This window comes from Taudactylus pleione, unplaced genomic scaffold (genome assembly GCF_031769625.1).
Source record: "Taudactylus pleione unplaced genomic scaffold, aTauple2 ptg000021l, whole genome shotgun sequence".
NCBI lineage: Eukaryota > Metazoa > Chordata > Amphibia > Anura > Myobatrachidae > Taudactylus > Taudactylus pleione.
Window position 1 is genome coordinate 20,378,263 of NW_028284423.1, and position 24,252 is coordinate 20,402,514.

Consider the following 24,252-nt stretch of genomic DNA (forward strand, 5'->3'; position numbering starts at 1 on the left):
CGCAAATTTGTTCCCTGTAAATCCAGAACCAGCTTTGCTTCCCATAGTCATAGGGGAGACCCTACGTCATTTTTCCCCTGTACTTAGTCAACCAGAACTGGGTTGGCAAAGTCCGGGGCTGGTTCTGATTAAGGGGGGGGGGACCTCACATCAATATTTTTCTTAATTTAACTGTTTAATTGCTTTTTACAGTTAGATACATGCAGGCATCTCACTGATGTCTGTATGTATCTGTGTGAATCCGACCTGCTCATGCTCAAATCGAAAGCATGAAGCATGTCTATTGTATTGGGGATTTGAAAAGATATTTGAAGTCTGATTTTGAGGACGATTTCAAATCGAATGATAGTAAATAAGGGTTTTGTTTGTTGGGCTATGTAAAAGTACCAATGTTTTTCCGATGGTTGATTTGAGTCCAAAGTCTATCTGAAGTCCGATTTTACATGCGATTTGGCCTTTAGTAAATACTCAAAACCAAAATCGAATCCAAATCGAATGAAAATCGCACCTCAAATCACTCAAAATGCCAAATCGACCTTTAGTAAATTTATCCCATAGTCACTTTTCATATCAACTTTTATGTTTGTTTTTTATTCATGTAAATTTTTCACATTTATTTTAACCCTTTTTCAACAGTTATTTAGTCTTACACATCTATACTTTACACTTCACTGTCACCCTTCTTCCTTTTTTTCGTGTGATGCCCTGGGGGGTTCTGGGCTGGACATTATTTGTGGTGCCATGCTCCCTGGACGTGAACCCCTTAGTGTTAGGGACTGTTAGTAACAGAGAAGCCGTGACGTGGCCTAGCAGTTTCCCATGGATTTGCAAATGCATGTAACTAATATCTCTGAATTTCTATCACCATACAGTCTTCATGTATTGTTGCAGGTGCAATTCAGAGTGCTGAGGAACAATAGAGGGTTAAACCCCCCCTTTTTTTTCTAATATATATATATATATATATATATATATATATATATATATACACACAGTCAGGTCCATAAATATTGGGACATTGACAGAATTTTCAGATTTTGGCCTCTATTCACCACCACAATGGTTTTGAAATGAAACAAACAAGATGTGTTTTAACTGCAGACTTTCAGATTTAATTTGAGGGTAATTACATCCAAATAGGGTGAACGGTGTAGGAATTACAACGGTTTCAATATGTGCCTCCCACTTTTTAAGGGGCCAAAAGTAATGGGACTATCAACTCAAAAGCTATTTCATGGACAGGTGTGGGCTATTCCCTTGTTATTTCATTATCAATTAAGCAGGTAAAAGGTCTGGAGTTGATTCTAGGTGTGACATTTGCATTTGGAATCAATTGATGTCGACTCTCAATATGAGATCCAAAGAGCTGTCACTATCAGTGAAGCAAGCCATCATTAGGCTGAAAAATCAAAACAAATCCATCAGAGAGATAGCAAAAACATTAGGTGTGGCCAAATCAATTGTTTGGAACATTCTTAAAAAGAAAGAACGCATCGGAGAGCTCAGCAACACCAAAAGACCCGGAAGACCACGGAAAACAACTGTGGTGGATGACAGAAGAATTATTTCCCTGGTGAAGAAAAACCCCTTCACAACAGTTGGCCAAATCAAGAACACTCTCCAGGAGGTAGGTGTATATGTGTCAAAGTCAACAATCAAGAGAAGACTTCACAAGAGTGAATATAGAGGGTTCAACACAAGATGCAAACCATTGGTGAGCCACAAAAACAGGAAGACCAGATTAGAGTTTGCCAAACAACATCTAAAAAAGCCATTACAGTTCTGGAACAACATCCTATGGACAGATGAGACAAAGATCAACTTGTACCATAGTGATGGGAAGAGAAGCATACGGAGAAGGAAAGAAACTGCTCATGATCCAAAACATACCACCTCATGAGTGAAGCATGGTGATGGTAGTGTCATGGCGTGGGCATGTATGGCTGCCAATGGAACTGGTTCCCTTGTATTTATTGATGATGTGACTGCTGACAAAAGCAGCAGAATGAATTCTGAAGTGTTTCGGGCAATATTATATGCTCATATTCAGTCAAATGCTTCAGAACTCATTGGACGGCGCTTCACAGTGCAGATGGACAATGACCCGAAGCATACTGCAAAAGCAACCAAAGAGTTTTTTAAGGCTAAAAAGTGGAATGTTATACAACGGCCAAGTCAATCCCCTGACCTGAATCCGATTGAGCATGCATTTCACTTGATGAAGACAAAACTGAAGGGAAAATGCCCCAAGAACAAGCAGGAACTGAAGACATTTGCAGTAGAGGCCTGGCAGAGCATCACCAGGGATGAAACCCAGCGTCTGGTGATGTCTATGCGTTCCAGACTTCAGGCTGTAATTGCCTGCAAAGGATTTGCAGCAAAGTATTAAAAAGTGAAAGTTAGATTTAGGATTGTTTAGTTTGTCCCATTACTTTTGGCCCCTTAAAAAGTGGGAGGCACATACAGAAACTGTTGTAATTCCTACACCGTTCACCTGATTTGGATGTAATTACCCTCAAATTAAATCTGAAAGTCTGCAGTTAAATCACATCTTGTTTGTTTCATTTCAAAGCCATTGTGGTGGTGAATAGAGGCCAAAATATGAAAATTCTGTCAATGTCCCAATATTTGTGGACCTGACTGTATATATATATATATATATATATATATATATATAATGCATCTGATGTATGCGTGACACAAACCTGGTGCACATTCTAATGAGAAAGTCCTGAATCTTGTGATTACTGCATTTTTTAATCCAGTCCATGTTACTTCTGTATATATGGAGGAAATATACGTACCTGTATGAGGTACTGTAATATGCATCAGGTTTGTGCATAAGTCTAAATCAGGCCCATCTTTGGACTCTGTGCTGTGCAAAAATATGCTAATGCCTGTAGGAGGCGTCTGAAGGGAAAAGACGCCTCCTGTTGGCATCTCAGATCCGATGCCTGCATCCAAACACACAGGATCGCACAACATTTCGACCATCAGTTGTGATGTTTGCAGCATCAGCCACCTGAGTAAGCCTCAAGTCTCATTGCTGGTCCTTTGCAGAGTACTGGGGGAACATTTTTAATTTTTCTTGTCTAGATTAACCCCTCTCTTTTCGTGCACCTGTGAAGGGCCATTAAGTTGATTTGAGCAACCACCATTTTACATTACTAAGCCCAAGCTTACTCAGAATGGCCACCTCATGTCTGCTTGCTCAAAAGACGCAGACACTGGTCTCTGCACTCCCAGAAATCAGGGCCGACATGCCCCCGTTTTTTTGGAAATGCAAGCCACACTACCCTGTCCTTGCCCCCATGTTAACTATGCTTCGGCTTGGAGGCCCTGCATGCAAGCTTGCAGGGCTCGCTCTGCACATGTGCAGAATGGGTCATGCACAGTCCCTATCATTGGAGATATACGCAAACTATCAGGTTTGCATACATCTCTGAATCAGGCCCTATATGCAGATCAACAGACAACCATTTTCCTACTGGTGTGAAATTGTACTTTAAAAATTATTTTTAAATGTTCAATTTTGTATTGCGTCTACAGGATAGTATGCACTAAACGTAATCCTCTTTAATGGGCATATTTATCACAATCAGCATCTCGGATTATGTTGCAATGTGTTAATTTCGAGTACGATATTTGCAAATATTGTATGAATGTATTATTATTTGCATCTCTGTCTCTGCAAATCTTCTCCCCGCACGTATCAGGTATTTTACGCAAAAAAATACCCTGATAATGTGTCTGTGCATGTGCCTGCTACCCCTACCTCCACTGAGCCCCCTCCCCTCTCTGTTTCCCCTTCCTGATCATTCTGCCCTGTCAACCCCAGATATTGCTGCTGTCCAACTCACAGCCTCCTGTCCTGCTCATCTGTAATAGAAAATAAATAAAATTAAACTTACCTGAACCCAGAGATTGGTGAGCTTCTTCTGTCACCTGATCAGCTGATCTGTGCAGTCAGCTGAGATGCCGGACATGACTTCCACTGCACCTCAGCTGACTGCACAGATCAGCTGACTTGGGCCCTCATTCAAAGCCGTTCGCTATTTGCGTTCGTTCGTTCAAAAACAAGGGGTGGCTATGCAAATGATCCGTTCGCACATTGCAGTCTGTTCACACCTCTAAGTCTGAACGAGCGAGCAAAACATACGCTCTTTTATTTCTTAAAAACGCCCCCTGGCCGCTCGCACCATACGTCATGTCCGCTATTTATTAGATTAATCGAGTACATCGAACAGGATATGAACTGCTCGCTATTCTTGTGGTTGGTTTTTTCAACCGCTATTTTGCGAGCAGTTCTGAGTTAAAAAAAACCAAGTGACGTGGTCATTGACGCTGCTGTATTAATTATGCACACCCATAAAACGCCCGTTTTGACCTTTAAGCACGCCTGCGAATGGATCTCCACTCCCCGTTTTCAAGCACCTTCCCCTGTTACCACCCACATACGCCTCATTCTGTCACTCAAAATAGCAGGCACTCGATATATTGCGTACAAATGATTTTCGGCCGCACTGACTGGTTCGCGCATGCGTACTAAAAACCGTACTCATGCGCAGATGTGCGAACATCGCTCGGAACGAGCGTACTGCCGCTAGCGAGTGGCTCTGAATGAGGGCCATGGTCACAAAAGGAGCTCACTGATCAACAAATCCCTGGGTGCAGGTACATTTTATTTTATATATATTTTATAATATAACTATTTCTTTTTTCTGTGATCAGCCTGTGGTCTATTAGACACACAGGCTGATCACAGAAGCCGGGTCTGGGCTCTGCCTGTCAGCATACAGGAAGGGCAGAGCAGTAGAGGAAGTGGAGGGAACCCCCTATAATACCATCTGAAGATGGAGTTATTTTCGCAAGGCATCCTCCAGTATTATTTTACAATTTCCTTTTAATAAATCTGAGACAGATTGCATTTCCTATAGGAAATGTCATCGGCATAATAAAAATATGCAAATTTAAGGGCATGGAGAAGAATTTTGCAAATTCCCCACCAAAACCCCTTTGATACATTTAAATGATACTAAGATAACATGAAAACACCCATTTTCACATTATTTTAGTACAACAAATATTGATAAATTTGTCCCTAATACTTTCCTAACTAAACTATTCCAGTGTTTTCATAACTTGGTTTAATTCAGTGTCGGAACTAGCGAGTGGTGGGCCCAGGTGCAAAAATATGCTTTTTGTCCATCCCCGTGGCTAAAGAAAGACAAGAAGCCATTTGTACCTTGTTGCAATTAGTGTCTGAGGTTGTACAACACCACTGCGCTACATCCCAATCTCTAAATGCTGTACTACATTGCTACACTACATCACTGCAGTACATCCTCCCTATATGCTGCTCTACATCACTACACTACATTCCCCTATACGCAGCACTATGTCACTACACTTCATCACTGCACTACTCTACATCGCTGCACTGCATCACTACGCTACATCGCTGCTCTACATCACTACACTGCATCCCACTATAATCTGCACTACATCACTACACTACATCACCCCCTTTAGGCTGCACTACATCTCTACACTGGGATGTAGTGCAGAAGGGATGGAGTACTTGGGACAGTACAGCTGCAGCACACGGGTTGCTGATCCTAGAGAAGGAACCAGCCACCACATAACAGATCACTTACAGATGAGGAGTGTGCAGCAGCGATTGGATGCACTAAAACTCTATGAAATTTAGTGTCAGTAGTGATATTGCCAGCTGCTGTCTCCCTGACCGCAGTGACTGGCCAGCCTGTGAACTTTAATGGGTCACTCATACTCATTATTAGTACTGATAATGCCTCCGGCTGTGGGTCCTTTCATTGAGTTGGGGCCCAGTGCAATACACAGGCTGCACCAGTGGTAGTTCCACCCCTGGTTTAATTACACTTGCTATTGTCATTTAGCACTTCTATCTTAGTACATAAACAATCATGTGTATGATTCATGTGGGAGGGATTGGATAACTCACATCAGTAGATTCACACATCCTGAGGAAGGTTTCAGATGCGGTACACAATTTCTTTTCCTCTCCAATAGATACAATACCTGCAAAAAATTAGAAATTACAAATCAATGCAAGTCCAAACTGAGCTAAGATTGTTTTATTTCATTATTTTGCATGTATTACAAACACCTACACAACTGCAACTTTTAGATCACTAAAATAAAAAACTACAACATAATATGTTGTTAAGAAGAGCAGATGGACATAATGTATCACACTTATTTCCCACCAAGGAAGATACATGTGACAAGTGTAACACTTTTTACCCTGACCTGCTGTGATATATTACTTTACTTTGAAGTGCATCTCCTACAAGTAAATGTAATCATCTGTTGGTAGTAAGCCCATCTATATCTGATAAGAACAAAAGGAGTTATAATAATGTTCTCAGGAACTTCTGACCTGGAACTAAATCATAATAAGACTACTGGAGTCAAATATTAGAGGAAAGAAACATCTTTCTCCGATTACCAAAGAATACTGGCTTCAGCAAAGCCAGAGCGATAGACACCCTGTTTTCACAACCAAATGGTAACATTTATCTTACTCCAACTGCAGCACATTACATGCGATGCGTGGCAGTATGCGTATACAATACAATACCCTACAATACAGTTTCTCTTCCATCGGTCGTAATTTACTTTACTAATGTGTGACTACAAACAATATAGTTACGTGGTTTGCAAAATGCTAAAATCAATGAATTTATTACATAAAGTATGGATTTGCAAAGGGCAGAACATATCACAGAATATTCCAGGAATAAAAAACAATTAAAAGCTTTTTAATAATTTTGTTGTTGTTTATGACCACACTTCCTAACTCTCTGGATCAGTATTATCTCTTTCTATGCTTATTATATTATCCTGTATATGGTACAATTAGGATCACAAAACAAGAACAGGCATTTATAGTATTAGAGATGTGCACGGACTCATGTGTTTTGGGTTTGGTTTTAAAAGCCTGTTTTGGTTCGGATTCGGTTTTGGATTGCTTTAAAATTAATAAAAACAGCTAAAATCATGTAATTTGGACCTGTTTACATGCAATTCAAAACAGAGAATCAGTTTTTAATTCAAGTTCCGAATTTACAGCAGACCCAAGGCGGGACTTGTTTCTACTCTGAACCCCAAAAGTGATCCAAGCAGTGGCGGAACTCCTGGAGACAATGGAGTCATTTGCCGCCGGGCTCCAGCCCTTAAGGGGTCACCTGGCTCCATTGTCCCCCGGGCCATTCCGGGCACTGCTATCTAGATGGAGCGCCACTGATCGGCACTCCACCTCCAGCGGCGTCAATACGGGGGGTACGGTCGCATCCCCTATTTGCCGAGCGCCCACTGAGTGTGTTACCAGCGGGCGCCCGGCTCCTTCTTTCCCCCCCGCCGGTAGCCAAAGGAACGGAGTTCACTCCTGAGCTCCGCTTCCGGGCCCCGCAAAGCACTATGGGAGTGACATCATGACCTCACTCCCATAGTTCCGATGAGCGGGCGACGGGGACGGAAAGCAGCAACACTGGAGCGGGGTTTCAGGTGAGTATTGTTTTTTTTTGTATGTGTGTGCGCTCGCAGGGGGGGGCTCACTACAGGGGGCATTATTGGGGGCTCACTACAGGGGGCATTACTATGTGCTTACTACAGGGGGCATTACTGGGAGCACTACAGGGGGCATTACGGGGGCTTACTACAGGGGGCATTACAGGGGGCTTACTACAGAGGGCATTACGGGGGCTTACTATGGGGGGCATTACAGGAGGGTTTACTACAGGGGGCATTACAGGGGGCTTACTACAGGGGGCATTACGGGGGCTTACTACAGGGAGAATTATGGGGGGCTTTCTACAGGGGGCATTACTGGGGGCTTACTACAGGGGGCATTACTGGGGGTTTTCTACAGGGGGCATTACTGGGGGCACTACAGGGAGTTTACTACTTGGGGCTTACTACAGGGGGCTTACTACTGGGAGCACTACAGGGAGCTTACTACTGGGGGCACTAAAGGGGCCCTTACTACTGGGGCACTGCAAAGGGGGACCACTACTGGAAGTACTGCATAGGGGGACCATTACTGGGGGGCACTACATAGGCGGAACTGCATAGGGGGACCTCTACAGAGGGCACTGCACAAGGGGACCACTACTGGGGGAACTGCATAGGGGGCGGCAGCTGGGGCTGGCATAGGTGCTGGGGGGGTGGTACATTTTAATTTGGGGGGGGCACCAACATTTATCTTGCCTCCGGGCACCTGGGATGAAGTTACACCACTGGATCCAAGCTGGGACTCAATTTGGGGGCGGGATGTATCAATGAGAAAAATGTGATCAAACCCTGAAAATGCGGGTTTGACCGCATATCTCATATGTACCAAGCACCGGAGTGCATCGGGGGGTAACGCCATCTTCCTGATGGCATTACCCATAGAAGCTTATGGGCTTCTGTTGGTAGTGAGCTGAGAGAGGGATCCAACTAGATCCCTCCTAGCACCCCCTGTGGCACGCACCTCCTTCTGCGTAATCGCAGAAGGATGCTGGAGGGGCTTCTGGATCATAGACCTGGAAGCCCCCCCACCGCAAAGGGCTGCTCTTACCGACAGAGCGGTCCTTTGCAGGGATCATCATGCATACCGACATTACCAACACCGGCATGCATGTGATGACCGTTGGAATGCATCACATCACGAGTGAGTTCGTTTTTTTCAGGAAAACCGAACCGTACATCTCTATACAGTATGTGTCCTAACTGTCATTAAACATGCCTAAATCTAATAATACATTTAGTCAAATATCTTATAAATGTCTAAATACAAATAAATCATTTAAATCACTAATCTCTTCAAACGTAAGACATATTCAGCCTCATTTATCAACAAGTTTATAACTCAAAACTAGTGATAATTATCACTTTTTATGATAAATGGTTCTCAGCCAATCAGCTCCCAACTGTCATTTTTCTAACAGTTGACAGTTGGGAGCTGATTGGCTGAGCACCATTTATCATAAAAAGTGATATTTATCACTAGTTTTGAGTGATAAACTCGTTGATAAATGAGGCCCATTGTCACATAAAGATCAGTACGTAGAGACACCAGGGCAGTGCAAAGACAATCTTAGGGTAATGGATGATGGATTCTCTCTTTTTTCCTGTTTCTGCTCCGAGGTTATGCATTGTATCGGCATCTTCCCAAATATATCAGTGCACACCTGGACAATCTCCTGAGTCCCACCAATTCTCTGGTGATGTGGTTAGGGTGGGGACATAAATATGCCATTTTCTATGAATCCAGTCATCACGGGGCAAGCAATGCAATGCTGGGAATCGCGGCAAAACACTGTACACGGGGGCTATTTTCAGTTTTTGACCTTTTTTTACATTTAGAAAAATTTAGGCCAAGTCTAATAGTAATCCTGTCACTGAGTGCTCAGACCAATTGTCAGGAAAGACCTGTGTGGTGCTAGCTATTGTCCTGCCTCACTGGGCTATGTATCAGTGCCAGGAAATAAACATAATCTGAGATAACAAAGAATAAAGTCACATACCAAACTGACGAAGATCCAAGCAAAAGTTAGCTTCACCAACTAGTGTAGCATTCCGGCAAACAGTCCAAACATTGAAGTACATGTAGACAGGTAGGGAGGTGAAAGCTGTGACTCCCAGCCAGGCTAACATGAAGAGGTATGTCAGCATAATAAACTAGAAATAGAAATAAACAAATGAACAGCAATTTTATTCAACACAATAACAAAACTCACATTGTTTCTTTTTACTATTTAAGGAAAGATATTTTATAAAATCATTTAATACAATTACACGGTGCCTTCAAAGTAAAAGATACTAGTAGTTTACCTAGAGTAAGATTTTTATACTGTATATAAGAATGATTTGAGGCTAGAAGAAGAGGCACTGTAAGAATATGAAATTGAGCCACCATCTTGCTGAAAGGTTTCTGTTATTGGAGAAGCTAGATGTCACTGCAGGGTATTCTATGACTACAGTGTTGTCACAGATGCTATCCTTAGAAAGCAAAGACTTTTCCAGTAAACAATAATCCTGCATTACCCATTACCACGTGAATCCCACTGAGTTTATATAGTGCTTCACTCCAGTTGGACTCAATATACTGTAATATAATGTAGGCTTTAGTGTACACCTATGAATGAAGACGGTATCCAGTGAGATGGTTGCCAGTAAAGATATTGAGACTCATAATGTCGACACAGAATGTCAGCATGGCTCAACATGTTGACAGGCACCATGTTGAAATGATCAGATGACAACATTGTGTTCACTATGTCAACATCTTAAATGATGACATGTAAAATGTAGATATTCTGAGGATGCAGATGGTTAGGGTTAGGCACCGCCGGGAGAGTCAGTTTTAAGCAATAGGGTGATGTTATGGTTAGGGTGCAGGGGGGAGGGGGAGGTTAGGGTTAGGAACTGGGGAGGGGGGTAGAGACTAGGGATAGGGGTAGAACATTTACCGGAACACCACTGCTAAATCATTGCCACCGGAACTGCTCCGTATGTGACCACCCAACGTGACCCGGAAGAAGACGCTGGAGCCGCCGCCGGAAGAAGGTAAGGCACCACTACACCACCAGGGACAGATAGTCGACAATTCACCATGTTGACATATTATCCATGTAGACATGATGAATGTCGACATGGTCACTGTTGACTTGCTAAGCTTGCCGACCTGCTACATTTCGACTGTTTAACCATGTCAACATTATCATGTTGACCTAATGCATGTCAACGTAATAACTGTTGCCCTATCATGCCGCACCCAATGAAGACTAAAGTGAAAATATGCACACAAACATCTAATTGCTACTAGATTTTATTCATCCAAGTTGCCCAGAAAATCCCCTTCCAATACACAAAGAGGTGCACGCCTCCTCTCTGCACTTGTGAATATACTCTACAAAGTAAAAGTGCAGTTTAGTGTCCTGTGAAGAGGAAACATCTTGAGGAAGTGAACTGTACAAAGTGTACACGTCACATCAAAGTCTACCCTCTTTCCTATTCAGTACCAATTCTTTCTGTGAAAATGTTCTGTTTTAGCCTTCTGTAAATAAATCATGAGGGTGCATCAGATCTGATTTTATTATGTGTCTATTTTCTCCATTTGAAGCTTTTTATTACATTGGTGAGAGTACACATAGAAATTCACATTGCACTGTACAAATCGAAGCCCTCTGTGAGTATAAAGCTGTATATGCTGTACACAGCGGTTGTTTTAGGGTTGCCTTCTATTGATTTTATTAATTACGTACACTGTACATTCAACTTGTTGCTATATAATGGTGAAGAAAGCAACAAACAAAAGAAATAATAAGTCATTTACTTAAATATGTCACTATCTATATTTGCTGGTATGCAAGTTTGTGCACAAATCATTTCTTATCATACAGTATGTAATCCAAATACAATGTATAAGGATGCTTGCTTTATTTCCTGCATTGCATCTGTGCTCCTGCTAATTAGAATCTGCTGCCTATACACTGACAGGACTTGGCACCAATTAGCACAGCATTAATGAAATCCTTTACACTTTATTTGTGAAGAATGCCTTACCCAGGATTCGTTTTCATGAGCTCTTAAGACACTTTAGAGTATAATGCAAAGATAAAGTGAATATTATGGTGCATACACACGATCAGATTTTTTCTTCAGATATGGACGATAACGATTTAAAAATCGTTCAGTCGTTCATATCTGATGGAAAATCGTTCATATCTGACATGCCTGAACGATGGACGATCAACGATGCGCGTTCCCGTTTGTCAGATAACGATATCTGACATCTGATGGGTTTGCAGTCAGACTTGGACGATTCCATTCATTTTAATGCAGTCAAAAATCGTTCAATCGTTCAAATCGTTCAAAACTTTGGACAAATCGTCCAAATCGTTCAAATCGTTTAATCGTTCAGTCGTTCATCTGACAAATCTGACAAGTCTGACAAATCTGACCGTGTGTACGCTCCATAAACCCTATATGCTGGCAAACACAAATGAATGCATAGGAAATCATCCACCAGTGCTATCATAAGTATTTATCAAACTCATTGTGTCATTGGTAACATATTCTCGCCACTGCTCATTGTACCCAGTGAGTGCAGTAGTCTCATTACTTATTGCACTGTTTACACGTGCTAATTGTTTGTGTGCACCCTGCCTGTTTTATCTTACATGCCATATGCATGCAGTGATATTCATGTTACCTCACTTCATTCTCACCATTACACTACAGTATATGAAGGCACAGATGCACGTAGCTTTTCTTCTTAAATAAGAGATTACATTTGGCAAATTACACTGTTAATGATGGCAGGAACAGACTGAGATGCAATGGCCTACAAACCATAACACCCCACGCTCATAAGCAAAAACAAATTTTGCCCAGCTAAAACAATAGCACACAGAGTGTGCGGATACAGAAGACCAGCCCAGGACTATTACCAGGTTTGAAGGAGGACCGTGGGTGAGCAGGCCATTATAACAAAAGTTTGAGAACCTTATACAGAGGTGGATGCAAGTGTTGTTGGTGCTGCGTCTTCGGCAGCAGCGGATCTGAGAAGTTATGTTCATGCAGCAGGAGGAGTTATGTTAATGCAGCATCAGATCACCATCATGATCATCGCGTGGGCCATCAGACATCTGCGCAACCCAAAGGTTGCTCAGAATATCCAGCGAATGGCCAGAGAAACTGCATCCGATGACGCAGTTGCTGGCCTTCGCATGCCCCAGAAACGGATGACTCAATTTTCTAAAACACGCCCCCTTCCCTTCTGTCCCCAGACACCTTCAGCCTGTCAATCAAGGTTGCAGCTTCCCACACACTGCATCTGGAGCCACGGCACATGCACACTGCTGCTGCAGTGCATGCACACTAAAGCGACCACCGTCCGAGGTTGAATCAGGCCCCTACACCAACCCATCCTTGATATTTGGGCATTTGAAAACACATAATAACATGACCATTGATGAAGGCAGAAATATTAATTACTTATGCAAACATTTTTTATATTTATTGCATTACTTTGAAGTGTGTGTGTGTAGATTGACTGGAGTCGCGATGGTGATCAGATACTGCGTCTTCGGATACAGCACTCGGATCTGCAATGCTCGTAGGAGGCATCTTTTGTCATCAAATACCTCCAAAGATGCAGCACAGATGCTAACAATGTAAATCTCTGAATCAGGCACTCTATACGTTCGTATATGTAAAAAACTGCATTTATATATATGAATACTAGGATAGCAACATACCCATGCGCTGACACATCTGCCGCAAGTTGTAATTTTGAAATCCCCATAGAGATCCTTAATGGCACCAGTTGTGAAGAATCCTTCTACCATCAGCAAAATGCCATAGACAAAGAAAGCAGCTGCTATGCCGTAGATGACGTATTTGAAGATATCGATCCTGAGGGGAACAAGAGCGGACACTCAGGTTATATATACATTTATTAGGATAATTAAAAAACAAACAAACATTTAAACGTTACTGCATATAAAACCAATCCACCCAATGATACACATATATTTATATATTAATTTATTATATTCATTTATTTGAATTAAAAAAACAACTACACAGTGCCTTACAGAAAATACGTTGATGTATCAAGCAGTGAAAAGATTGGAGAAGGTGAACCAGTTTAGAAGTTGCCCATAGCAACCAATCTGCTAGGAGGTAGCATTTATGAATTAATCTATAAAACCATAGGTAGGAGCTGATTGGTTGCTATTGACAACTTCTCCACTGATCCACTTCTCTACTCTTTTAACTTCTTGATACATCAACCCCACTGGACACAAATAAATGGGATATATACAACTAGCAAAAAAGCTGGTCCATATTGATATTGGAATTGCTTTTTAGAAAAGTAACTGCAGTGAGTGAAATTATGTTAATAAAAGTAACAAAAATATTAGTTCAATATAAGGATAGTATTTAATACAGATAATGAGGTCACTGCTGGTGACTCACTGTTCTTAAGAAAGCACCAATGACACTACATGTCATGATCATGTTTGACATATGCTGTGTTAACTAGGCCTATGCTTGCTGTCTGGGAGTGGGGGAGGCCAGTGGAGTGTTTTCATCCATTACATTACAGGAAACACAAGTAAATGATGCATGAAGCATCGAAAAGATGTTGCTGTACTGCTGCTGCTCCATAGACAGTGCTAAGTGGGTTCCAGACTATAGACAGACAGTAATTAGTTAGACAATGTCTAGATAGACACCAGATGTTACACAGTTAATAGATAGACAAGGATAAAAGTTCAACACAGACAAAAGTCAGACACACTAAATTTAGACAAGTAAAAAGTTCGACAGGTACAAAAGGTCGACAGGGTCAAAGGTTCGACATGAAAAAGATTGACACAAATATGGTCGACACATTTTTCTTATTTTTTTTTAGGATTAGGGTTTGGCATTTACTGGAGGGTTAGGGTTAGGCACTTACCCCCACAGTTAGGGCTAGGCACTTACCCAGACGGTTAGGGTTAGGCACCAGGAGGGAGGGTTAGGGGTAGGCACCAAGGAGAGGGTTAGGGTGAAGATTAGAGCTAAAAAAAAAAAAGAATTGTCGACCATTTTTGTGTCGACCATTTCCATGTCAAACTTTTGACCCTGTCGACCTTTTGACATGTCTAATTTTAATGTGTCTGACTTTTGTTTGTGTATAACTTTTTTCCCTGTCTGACTATTGACTGTCTAAGATCTGGTGTCTATCTAGACATTGTCTAACTAATTACTGTCTATCTCTTATACCACACCTGTGCTAAGTCACTGTAGTGCACATTATGGGGACAATTATGAGAACTGTTTTACAGGTTACTGTGTAGAAAAGATGGTCATACTGTAGACATAAATCAGATATATACTTTTGTTCAAACTGTACTAGAATAATAACAGTTCAAATCTGATTGGTTCACAGTTAGCTGTAGAACAGTAGACCTAATTGTTCCCCTATTGGTTTGCTGGTTTTTATAAAATGGGACACACTTTAAGAGAAAGGTAAGATAAAATATAAATAAAATGTAGCACATACAGTAGCATAGTGTATTTGTGATAATAAAAAAAAGCAGCTACACAAGACATACAGTGCAGTATTGCTTTTTATTATTATTATTATTATTATTTATACAGGAGGTAAATACCAGAGTAAACAGTGTATAGTACAGTACAAGCCTAGCCCTTGCACCATAACAGATACTCTCAAAACATGATCAATACACTTTAGAAGGGATGTAGTGATGAGACCGGTGGCTGCGATGGTGCCGGTCTCAATCCCAACGCTGAAAGTCCGACACAGGACTTAAGATAGGTGTCTAAATACCGACGCCGGAACACAGAAGGATGCCAGCCCAAATGAGGTAAGTCCGGGGCGCCCTTAGTGTTAGCCGCGGGGGGGAGGGATAGGTTTAGATAGCATAGTGGTGTTAGCGTTAGGTTTTTTGGGGGTTAGGATTAGGCACCTCTATGGGGGAGGGTTAGGCACCACTGAAAGGTTAGGCATAGGCACGAAGGAGGAGGGTTAGGTTTAGGCACCAATGGGGGAGACTTAGGTTTAGGCACCAATGGGGAGGGTTAGGGTGCGGGGAATCAATATGTATGACCGCCGGCCGCCTGGCTGGTTCAAATCCCGATGCCGGTAGACCGGCAGCAGTGAAGATCCTGACAGGGGATTAAGGTAAGTAAATCTAACCATGTCCCCCCTCCTCTAACCCTAACCCTCCCTTAGGGATGCTGAATCTTAACCTCCCCCCTAGTGCCTAAACCTAACCCCCTATCCCCGCAGCCTAAACTTAAGTCTCCCGGGGAGGTGCCTAACCCTAACCTCCCCCCTATGGTACTTAACCCTAACCCCCCCCCTTCCTCTAGCCTAACCCTAACCATCCCGGTGGGTGCCTAACCCTAAGCCCCCCTCGGGAGCCCCTAACCCTCCCCCACCCGCAGCTGTCCGCATCCGCCACACCTGTGTTCGGTATGCCGGGCGTCGGAATTCCGGCGTAGGGATAATTATAGGCGTCGGGATTTCGATGCCTATCATTAGACCCCTGCCAGGATTAGACAGTCGGGAAGCCGGCGGTCGGCATTTAGACCGTCAGCTTCCTAACTGCATTCCGGGTGCGGGGTGGGGAGGGTTAGGCTACATGAAGGAAGGGTTAGGGGAGGAAAGGGGGAGGGTAAGTATACTTACCCGAGCCATCAGGATACCAACCATCGGGATGCTGCTGTCGGTATTTTGACAGGAGGCATCCCAACAGCCGGGATTACAAACAGTTTCCACTTTAGACATACATTTACATTTTCCTTTTTTTGTATGCTGAAAATGTGGTGTTTATTTTTGTTATCTTTTACTGATAATGTTTCCAATGTCTTTATGAGATCAATGTCAGTTAATTTGGAAGATGATGATGGTGTCCTTTGCCAATGTATATAACCAACCTGAGGTTACAACTGTGTTCATCAATAAGTGTACTGATCCCATCTTACAGCAGTGTTGTTTAATGGCAGATAACTACTATTAACACAACACACAGTGTACATTAGTGAAACGCCCACTAATACACCATTTAATGAATGTATATTTCTATAGCAGCCATTTGTTGCCCAGGTAACACTTATAAGTATTACTGCAGCGTTTGCAGTTCTACAAAGACCATCTGTAAAATGATCAGATACTGAATTTACTGTACATTGTATCATTGTGTATGATCAGCCATAAACGTGTAATAATGTGATGCATCGCAAGTTGCACACAATTAAATCTGGATAACTGTGTAACAAATACAGTGCTATATTGCACTTATACTGTACGGTATTGTGACTATCATGTGATGCAAGTTATTTCACAATACGACACTGTATCCTGTACTCCACATACTGTAATACAAATCTAAGTACCACAGAGTAATATGTATAATGTACATACAGCTATTGGATAATCAGACATTTAGGTAAACATAAGTAACTGCCCATGAAGAAACACCATAGCTGCACAAAAATGGACATCGACATTGCTCATGGATAAGCACCACATTGCATTTCAGTAACAGGCCACTTGGTGCCCATGGTTACTATTTCATTTCATCCAATCACATGATGGATTTTCCAAATTAAATGGCAAAACAAATTTTATTTGAGACAAATTTACTGGCTCGGAAACTGTGCCATACTATACAGTAATTGTAATACTGCAGACTCACATCACATATAACACATTACTGAACATGTTAACCAGCTAATCAATGTTTTTTTTTCCCATTATCACTAACTTTTTAATATTCATCTATAATCACTAGTATTGTCCAATTTCTTTTATGCAACAAATTAATAACAATATCCTATATATGTAATTCGGCAAACTCACACAGATGTAAACTGTATGCATCAGGGTTTTTGTTGCTATTAGTTTACAGTGTACTTGTGCACTTGATAAAAGTTTCAGGTAGGCACTCAGGGCCTGATTCAGATGTGGTCAGAATAGCACAGCCGCAAGGAAGCTGCTGTGCAATACCATCCAACTAAAATGCAAGTGCAGCAGGAGGTGTCTTTTGTAATAGACATCTCCTGCTGGCATTTGCAATCCAAATGCAGCATCCACAGCATACTTGCCTACCCTCCTTATTCAGCCAGGAGCCTCCTGAAAATCGCGTGCTGCTCCTGGCCCCACGGAAAGGCAGGCAGGCCTCCCGGTGGCCGCAGCCCCCTCTGCCACCCTCCTGCGGTTAAAAGAGAAACCCAAGCAGCAGGGGAGTCCAGTGATGCGACTCACGCTGAATAGCGTCATTTAGGCCCCGCCCCCTCCTTCACAGTAACGGTAATATCGGCATTGTGTAGTGGGAACGGGGCCAAAATGACACGATCGCCTGGCCAAGCCACAGCTGTCCGGCCGCACCCCCCTATGCTGGCCACGCCCCCTTGCTATACCAATCTGGCTGCTCTCTCCCGTAAGGGGCAGCCAGAATGTCAGCAACCATGATCCACAGATAGAGCCAAAGCTTACTTAGCGACATGCCTCCGTTTTGTGGAATGGACCAAGTTGTTGCCCCTTTTCCCGCCCCCAAACGGGGACTGTGATCGCAGGACATGCGCAGAATGTGTCATGCGCAGGCGCCTCGCCATGGTATATATATGTAAACCATCTTACATACATAATTGAATCAGTCCATCTGTCCTGAGCAAGGTGGCTGACTGGAGATTACATCCCAGCAGACGCAGTTGCAAATATTGCGGCTGGCAGTACTGTATGTTGCATTTGTTTACATCTACTGCTTTGCAAACAGTTATCGAAGTTACAACCAATGCACTGTATAATTGCAATGTACTTAGGTGGTGATTCAGAGTTGAATGCTGAATGCATAGCTGCTGTGTGTTTGGGTGCAGCAGTGATTCGAAAATATGGCAATCCTGCAGGTGGAGTCTGAAGATAAAAGACGCCTCCTGTCGGTATTACAGATCCCGTTGCTGCGTTTTGTAAAATGAACCGCTTGCTGCCCTCTCCCAGCTCCAAGCGGCCACAGCCTGTCAGAAAGATGGCATCTGCCATTTGTAAACTGGTATTACATGGTCGAGCAACTTAGTACTCCGTAACGTACTAGGGGGCATATTTATTAAATTATGCTGTGCGTCCCCGCAAAATAAGAAAATTGAAAATCGCGGCAATAAGGATTCTTGTTCTGCTTAAATGTATCACTTTGAATTGGTGGGAAACGGGCTCTCATGAGATCCCAACCTCACGTCCGCGATCACTTTACTTCTTTACGGACCAGATCTTGGGCAGGATGCATGACGCATCACATTCGGTATCAGTGAACTCATACTGCAATCCCAAGGTCCAAATGTGTGTGTGACCTGACATGCTGGGTCATGCATGTGCTGAAAGAACCTGTACTAACCCGCAAAGCTGTACATCTCTTCTCGTCACTGCTAGCCAGTTGCCAGCTCAAAAGCAACCTAAACCTTCTGATGAAGTGATGTTTCTTCTTTTTGTGCTCAGCCATTATAACCAGGGAACTGGGACTGATTTTTAGTAAATTGTGGTAATAGAAGATTTGTTATCACTGTAGGAAGTTATAATAAAAAATTTGTCCTATTGCCACATAATGACATATACCGTATACCCCTTATTAATTTTTACCTCCTAACAGATGTCTGGTCTGGGTTATGTGGACAATGGTTCCTGTGTCTTTTCTATAGTGAGTATTCTTTGCTGTTACCAGTCTTTCCTAATGTCTTTTATTAATACAATAATCCTAATAGACCTGTCTGCTGCCTTTTTTGATTTGCCCAATCACTTGATTTGGAAATCTTATCAATTTCAATAATAAATAACTAAGCAAAATAAATATAAAAATATAAAGTGTCTTAAATTCTAATACTTTGTAAGCTCACTGACAAATTGTGCTATAGCTAGGGCTAATTGGCAATACAAAAGTGGGATAGTATATTTATATATTGCCTAAAACAAGAATATATAATTTCATCCTATTTAACAGTTTTTAATATAGTATATATAGGTTTAATGTGTTATCCTTTACTAGCATATTTTGTAGCTGTCACAGTTGATTATTTTGGTCTTCTAAAATAGCTGTCATTTTATGATACATGACAGAGTTCAGGCAAGGTAATTGGATTCGGGCTGAGCATAGAAAGAGGCCATAAATTAATTTTGAGCTGAGTATAAGAGATGTATTTTTTATCTCTGTAAAAACACAAATAGACAAAAAAAATTCTTTGTGCATTTATAGTGTCTTCATATTATGCAACACTGTACAAACATTATGTAATCATTCATCACCAATCCCTGGCTCATTGGAGCTTACAGTTTAAGGGGTCAATCCAATTAGGTGCGAGTTTGCATCATGACCTCTCAATCATCGTGTGAATGCATGCACCCGAGAAATGCGAGATCCAATCAGAAATTGTCGTTCGTGGAGCTCACTGTGAAATTGCACTACTCTTCCACAAAATGTGATTTGGGATGAATGCAAGAGAAAGTGAGGAAACTAACCTGGACCGCAAAAAAGTGACAGCTGAGATAGCAGGACCATATTAAAGGCTGTTAGTATAAGGAAAGTTCTTAAAAGATGTCAAATGGCTGATTTATGATAATAAGCTATATAATATAGGGGTCATTCCATGTGACTCATGTTACATTTCTTGTTGGTTTTTAGAAGTTTAAGTGCACCCCACAAAAAATGAAACTGAAATTCAACATTTTAAAAATATGACAGTAATATATTGGCTAGGTAGCCATAATTAATGCTTAGAAGCAGAAAAAAATGTACACTCTTAGTAGTTATATTTTAATGTTTACATGTATTACTTGTGTTACAACAGATTAGACATAGGAACTGAGAGGACTTAAATATTTATTTAAACCTGCTCTCCTAATTATTTTTAAGACTCTAAACTTATTTTTGACACACACAAAAAAACTGAATGTTAACCAAACTATACTTAAAATAAATTCTGACATGTGACTCATGTTACATATGAATGTGACTCATATTACACATCTGTCCCCAGTTACACGGCTCTGATAAAAAAATTACTGAACCCTGTAGAATCCACGTGAATTAATCAATGTAGGTCTGTTTATCTTCTTGATTAACTGTGAAGATGTATAAAATATATCACCTGGTAATGAGGGCCATTTCCAGTTGCTGCAGGCTTGCTCTATTGTGCTCACTAAGTATTCACCATTTCTGATGTCCTTGATCTCACCTGGGTAACTCTTTCCATCATATTCAACACAGAACCAGTCACCAATGTTAACTACATCATCTGAAGTCACTGTGTCAGTTACATTAAGTTCATCAGTAGAAAGAAATGAAGTTGAAAATGTCTTGCATCTGCTGTGACAATTTAATTGTCATGCATTGTGTTCTATATTTCATGGAATGACCCATAGTATAATCATTTTTCAGAGCTCTTATAGAAGTTTGTAAAAACTTGAAATAAACACTTTTACCTCATCTGCAAGTTCAAAAATCCCACTCTCATCAATGCAATACCTCCACATACCTGTCTCACATCATGTACACCTCCACATAGCTGTCTCACATCATGTACACCTCCACATACCTGTCCCACATCATTTACACCTTCACATACCTGTCCCACATCAATTACACCTCCACATACCTGTCCCACATCATTTACACCTCCACATACCGGTCTCACTTCATGTACACCTCCACATACCTGTCTCACATCATGTACACCTCCACATACCTGTCTCACATCATGTACACCTCCACATAGCTGTCTCACATCATGTACACCTCCACATACCTATCTCACATCATGTACACCTCCACATACCTGTCTCACATCATGTACACCTCCACATACCTGTCTCACATCATGTACATCTCCACATAGCTGTCTCACATCATTTACACCTCCACATACCTGTCCCACATCATTTACACCTCCACATACCTGTCCCACATCATTTACACCTCCACATACCTGTCCCACATCATTTACACCTCTACATACCTGACCCACATCATTTATACCTCCACATACCTGTCCCACATCATTTACACCTCCACATACCTGTCCCACGTAATCAACACCTCCACATACCTATCCCACATCATTTAACCCACTACTGAGCTGTCTAGGAAACTCACCAGAAAACTGACAAGTCATTATTGGACAAATTATGCTATTTAAGCATATCATTGGGAGGAGTGTACCAGAGGTTCAGCTGGCATCCTGTACCCAACCCGTTTCCAACAATAAGAGACCACATCCAGTGGGGACCCCTTGCTGTAAGAGAAATGAGCATCAGGCTCATTTCGCCCAAATTGCAACAGCGACTCTGGGCCTGATTCAGCAGTGGACGGATTAGCTATCACAGTTACTTACATAGTAAAAGCTGCGATAGCTGTAAAATGGTAATGCAGCAAAAGGCGTTACTGATCCAAGTTGCATTCTAGAACACAACATCGTATTATCTGCGATGCAATCGGCCAGCTAAGTGACCCATGGGGTCAAGCAAGCCAGCCGCTGCAGATGCTAAAAAGAGTCCAGTAAATCTCCTGGCCTCATCACTACCCCCACAACGGCGGCAACATGCCTCCATTTTGAGAAACGAAAGCTGTCACCACCCCCTCCCCGCCCTGAAATGGCAGCAGACTGTCGATCACTGACAGTCTGCTACCGAACTGGGAGCGATATCGCAGACCCTTACTGCACATGCGCAGTACGAGTCCAGCGCATAAGCAGATTCCCAAACATCGGGAATATGCGTGAAATAGTCAACTGCATCTGCAGCTGAATCAGGCCCTCTGTACAAAATCGGGATTCATGCGTGGTGCGACTTAGAGGCATGCGCATTAGAAAAATGAAATGCACTCACTACTATGGCCCTCATTCAGAGCCACTCGCTAGCGGCAGTACGCTCGTTCCGAGCGATGTTCGCACATCTGCGCATGCGTACGGTTTTTAGTACGCATGCGCGAACCAGTCAGTGCGGCTGAAAATCGTTTGTACGCAATATAGCGAGTGCCTGCTATTTTGAGTGACTGAATGAGGCGTATGTGGGTGGTAACAGGGGAAGGTGCTTGAAAACGGGGAGTGGAGATCAGAACGCAGGCGTGCTTAAAGGTCAAAACGGGCGTTTTATGGGTGTGCATAATTAATATAGCAGCGTCATTGACCACGTCACTTGGTTTTTTTTAACTCAGAACTGCTCGCAAAATAGCGGTTGAAAAAACCAACCACAAGAATAGCGAGCAGTTCATATCCTGTTCGATGTACTCGATTAATCTAATAAATAGCGGACATGACGTATGGTGCGAGCGGCCAGGGGGCGTTTTTAACAAATAAACGAGCGTATGTTTTGCTCGCTCGTTCAGACTTAGAGGTGTGAACAGACTGCAATGTGCGAACGGATCATTTGAATAGCCACCCCTTGTTTTTGAACGAACGAACGCAAATAGCGAACGGCTCTGAATGAGGGCCTATGTCCGACTTTGACATAACATGTGACTGAGAATCAGGCCCATTTTGCCCTCATCCTCCTCAATCCAAAGTATACCGATCTAATGATAAATGGTGCTTAAAAGAACTGGAAATATTCCTGGAAGGCTTGAAAATGGAATTCAAAGGAAATTACAGGAATGGATGTACACCAATATGTTTATTAAATGAAAAAAGGCACACTGCTGTACGAACAAGAAAGGCTAGTTCCCAATGGAATAAAGAAAGAAATAAACATTATATATATACATCGAGAGAGAGAGAGTGAGAGAGAGAGAGAGAGAGAGAGAGAGAGAGAGAAAGCTTCCACCCTGATACATAGATAATGACCACTCAAAAACTTTAATAAATAAATTGCCAGATTGATATATCAATTAGGAAAAACTAATTGTGAACAACTTCACACACTCTCTGACATAAAGTGCGTGATAGTCCATTATAAGAAATGATAGTGTGGACACAGCTTAAACATTACACAATTAGCCCATTTTACTCTTCAGGTCCAGGAGATTTATTACTTAGGACCGATCACTTGCATGTTTAATTACAGAACTGAATGTAAAAACAGTCAAATAGCAAGTGAATGCTACTGAATGCTCTGTTCTCGCCACACTTCTTTTGGATACTTGGCCACAATAGAAAGTCCTTTGGTAATCCAAGCCTGCACTGGTAATGAATCCAAGATCTAAAATGCACAAAAGGCTCCTATTTCTGATCGATGAAACCAGAAATTCTGGAGAACGCGAGTGAAAGTTGTAGCTGTAAAGCTGCATACACACGGTATGATCTGTACTACCAACGACTTGAAAGATATCTTTCAAAGATATCGTTCAAAGGAGCTCATTCAGACCCGCTCGCTAGATGCGCCTGCTCGCTCCCAGCGTATGGAAATTCAGCTAAGTGACATCAAGGCAGCTGCTCGCACGCAAGGCATAAGCATGCCCACTATGTCTTGGCGAGTGATCTCTTTGTGTTTACAGATGCCCACCAGCCTGTCTTTAGCTGCCCACTAGCGTTCGTCATCTCCAGGAAGTATATACAACCATCGGTACATCGGGTTCCATCGGATCTGACAGCAGTGCTTGCGGTTGACTGTACCCTACCGCAAGCAATGCGAGCACTTCGGTGTATTGTTCAACCAGGTGGCGTGTACTTTGATGCTGCCTGTTAATTATGCACGCCCCAGAAACGGCGTGTAAACACTCTGAAATG

General features: G+C 42.1%; 1 protein-coding gene across 1 annotated transcript in view; it reads right to left on the reverse strand.

Annotated features, from left to right (window-relative positions):
- GPM6A (glycoprotein M6A) overlaps nt 1-24,252 on the reverse strand; it is a 186,675-nt gene that overhangs the window by 11,744 nt on the left and 150,679 nt on the right. The window contains exons 3-5 of the mRNA XM_088448472.1: nt 13,290-13,446; nt 9,552-9,705; nt 5,984-6,060 (exon numbers count right to left, since the gene is read on the reverse strand). Of these exons, the coding sequence (XP_088304598.1) occupies nt 5,984-6,060; nt 9,552-9,705; nt 13,290-13,446 (388 nt within the window). The remainder of the gene's footprint in view (nt 1-5,983; nt 6,061-9,551; nt 9,706-13,289; nt 13,447-24,252) is intronic.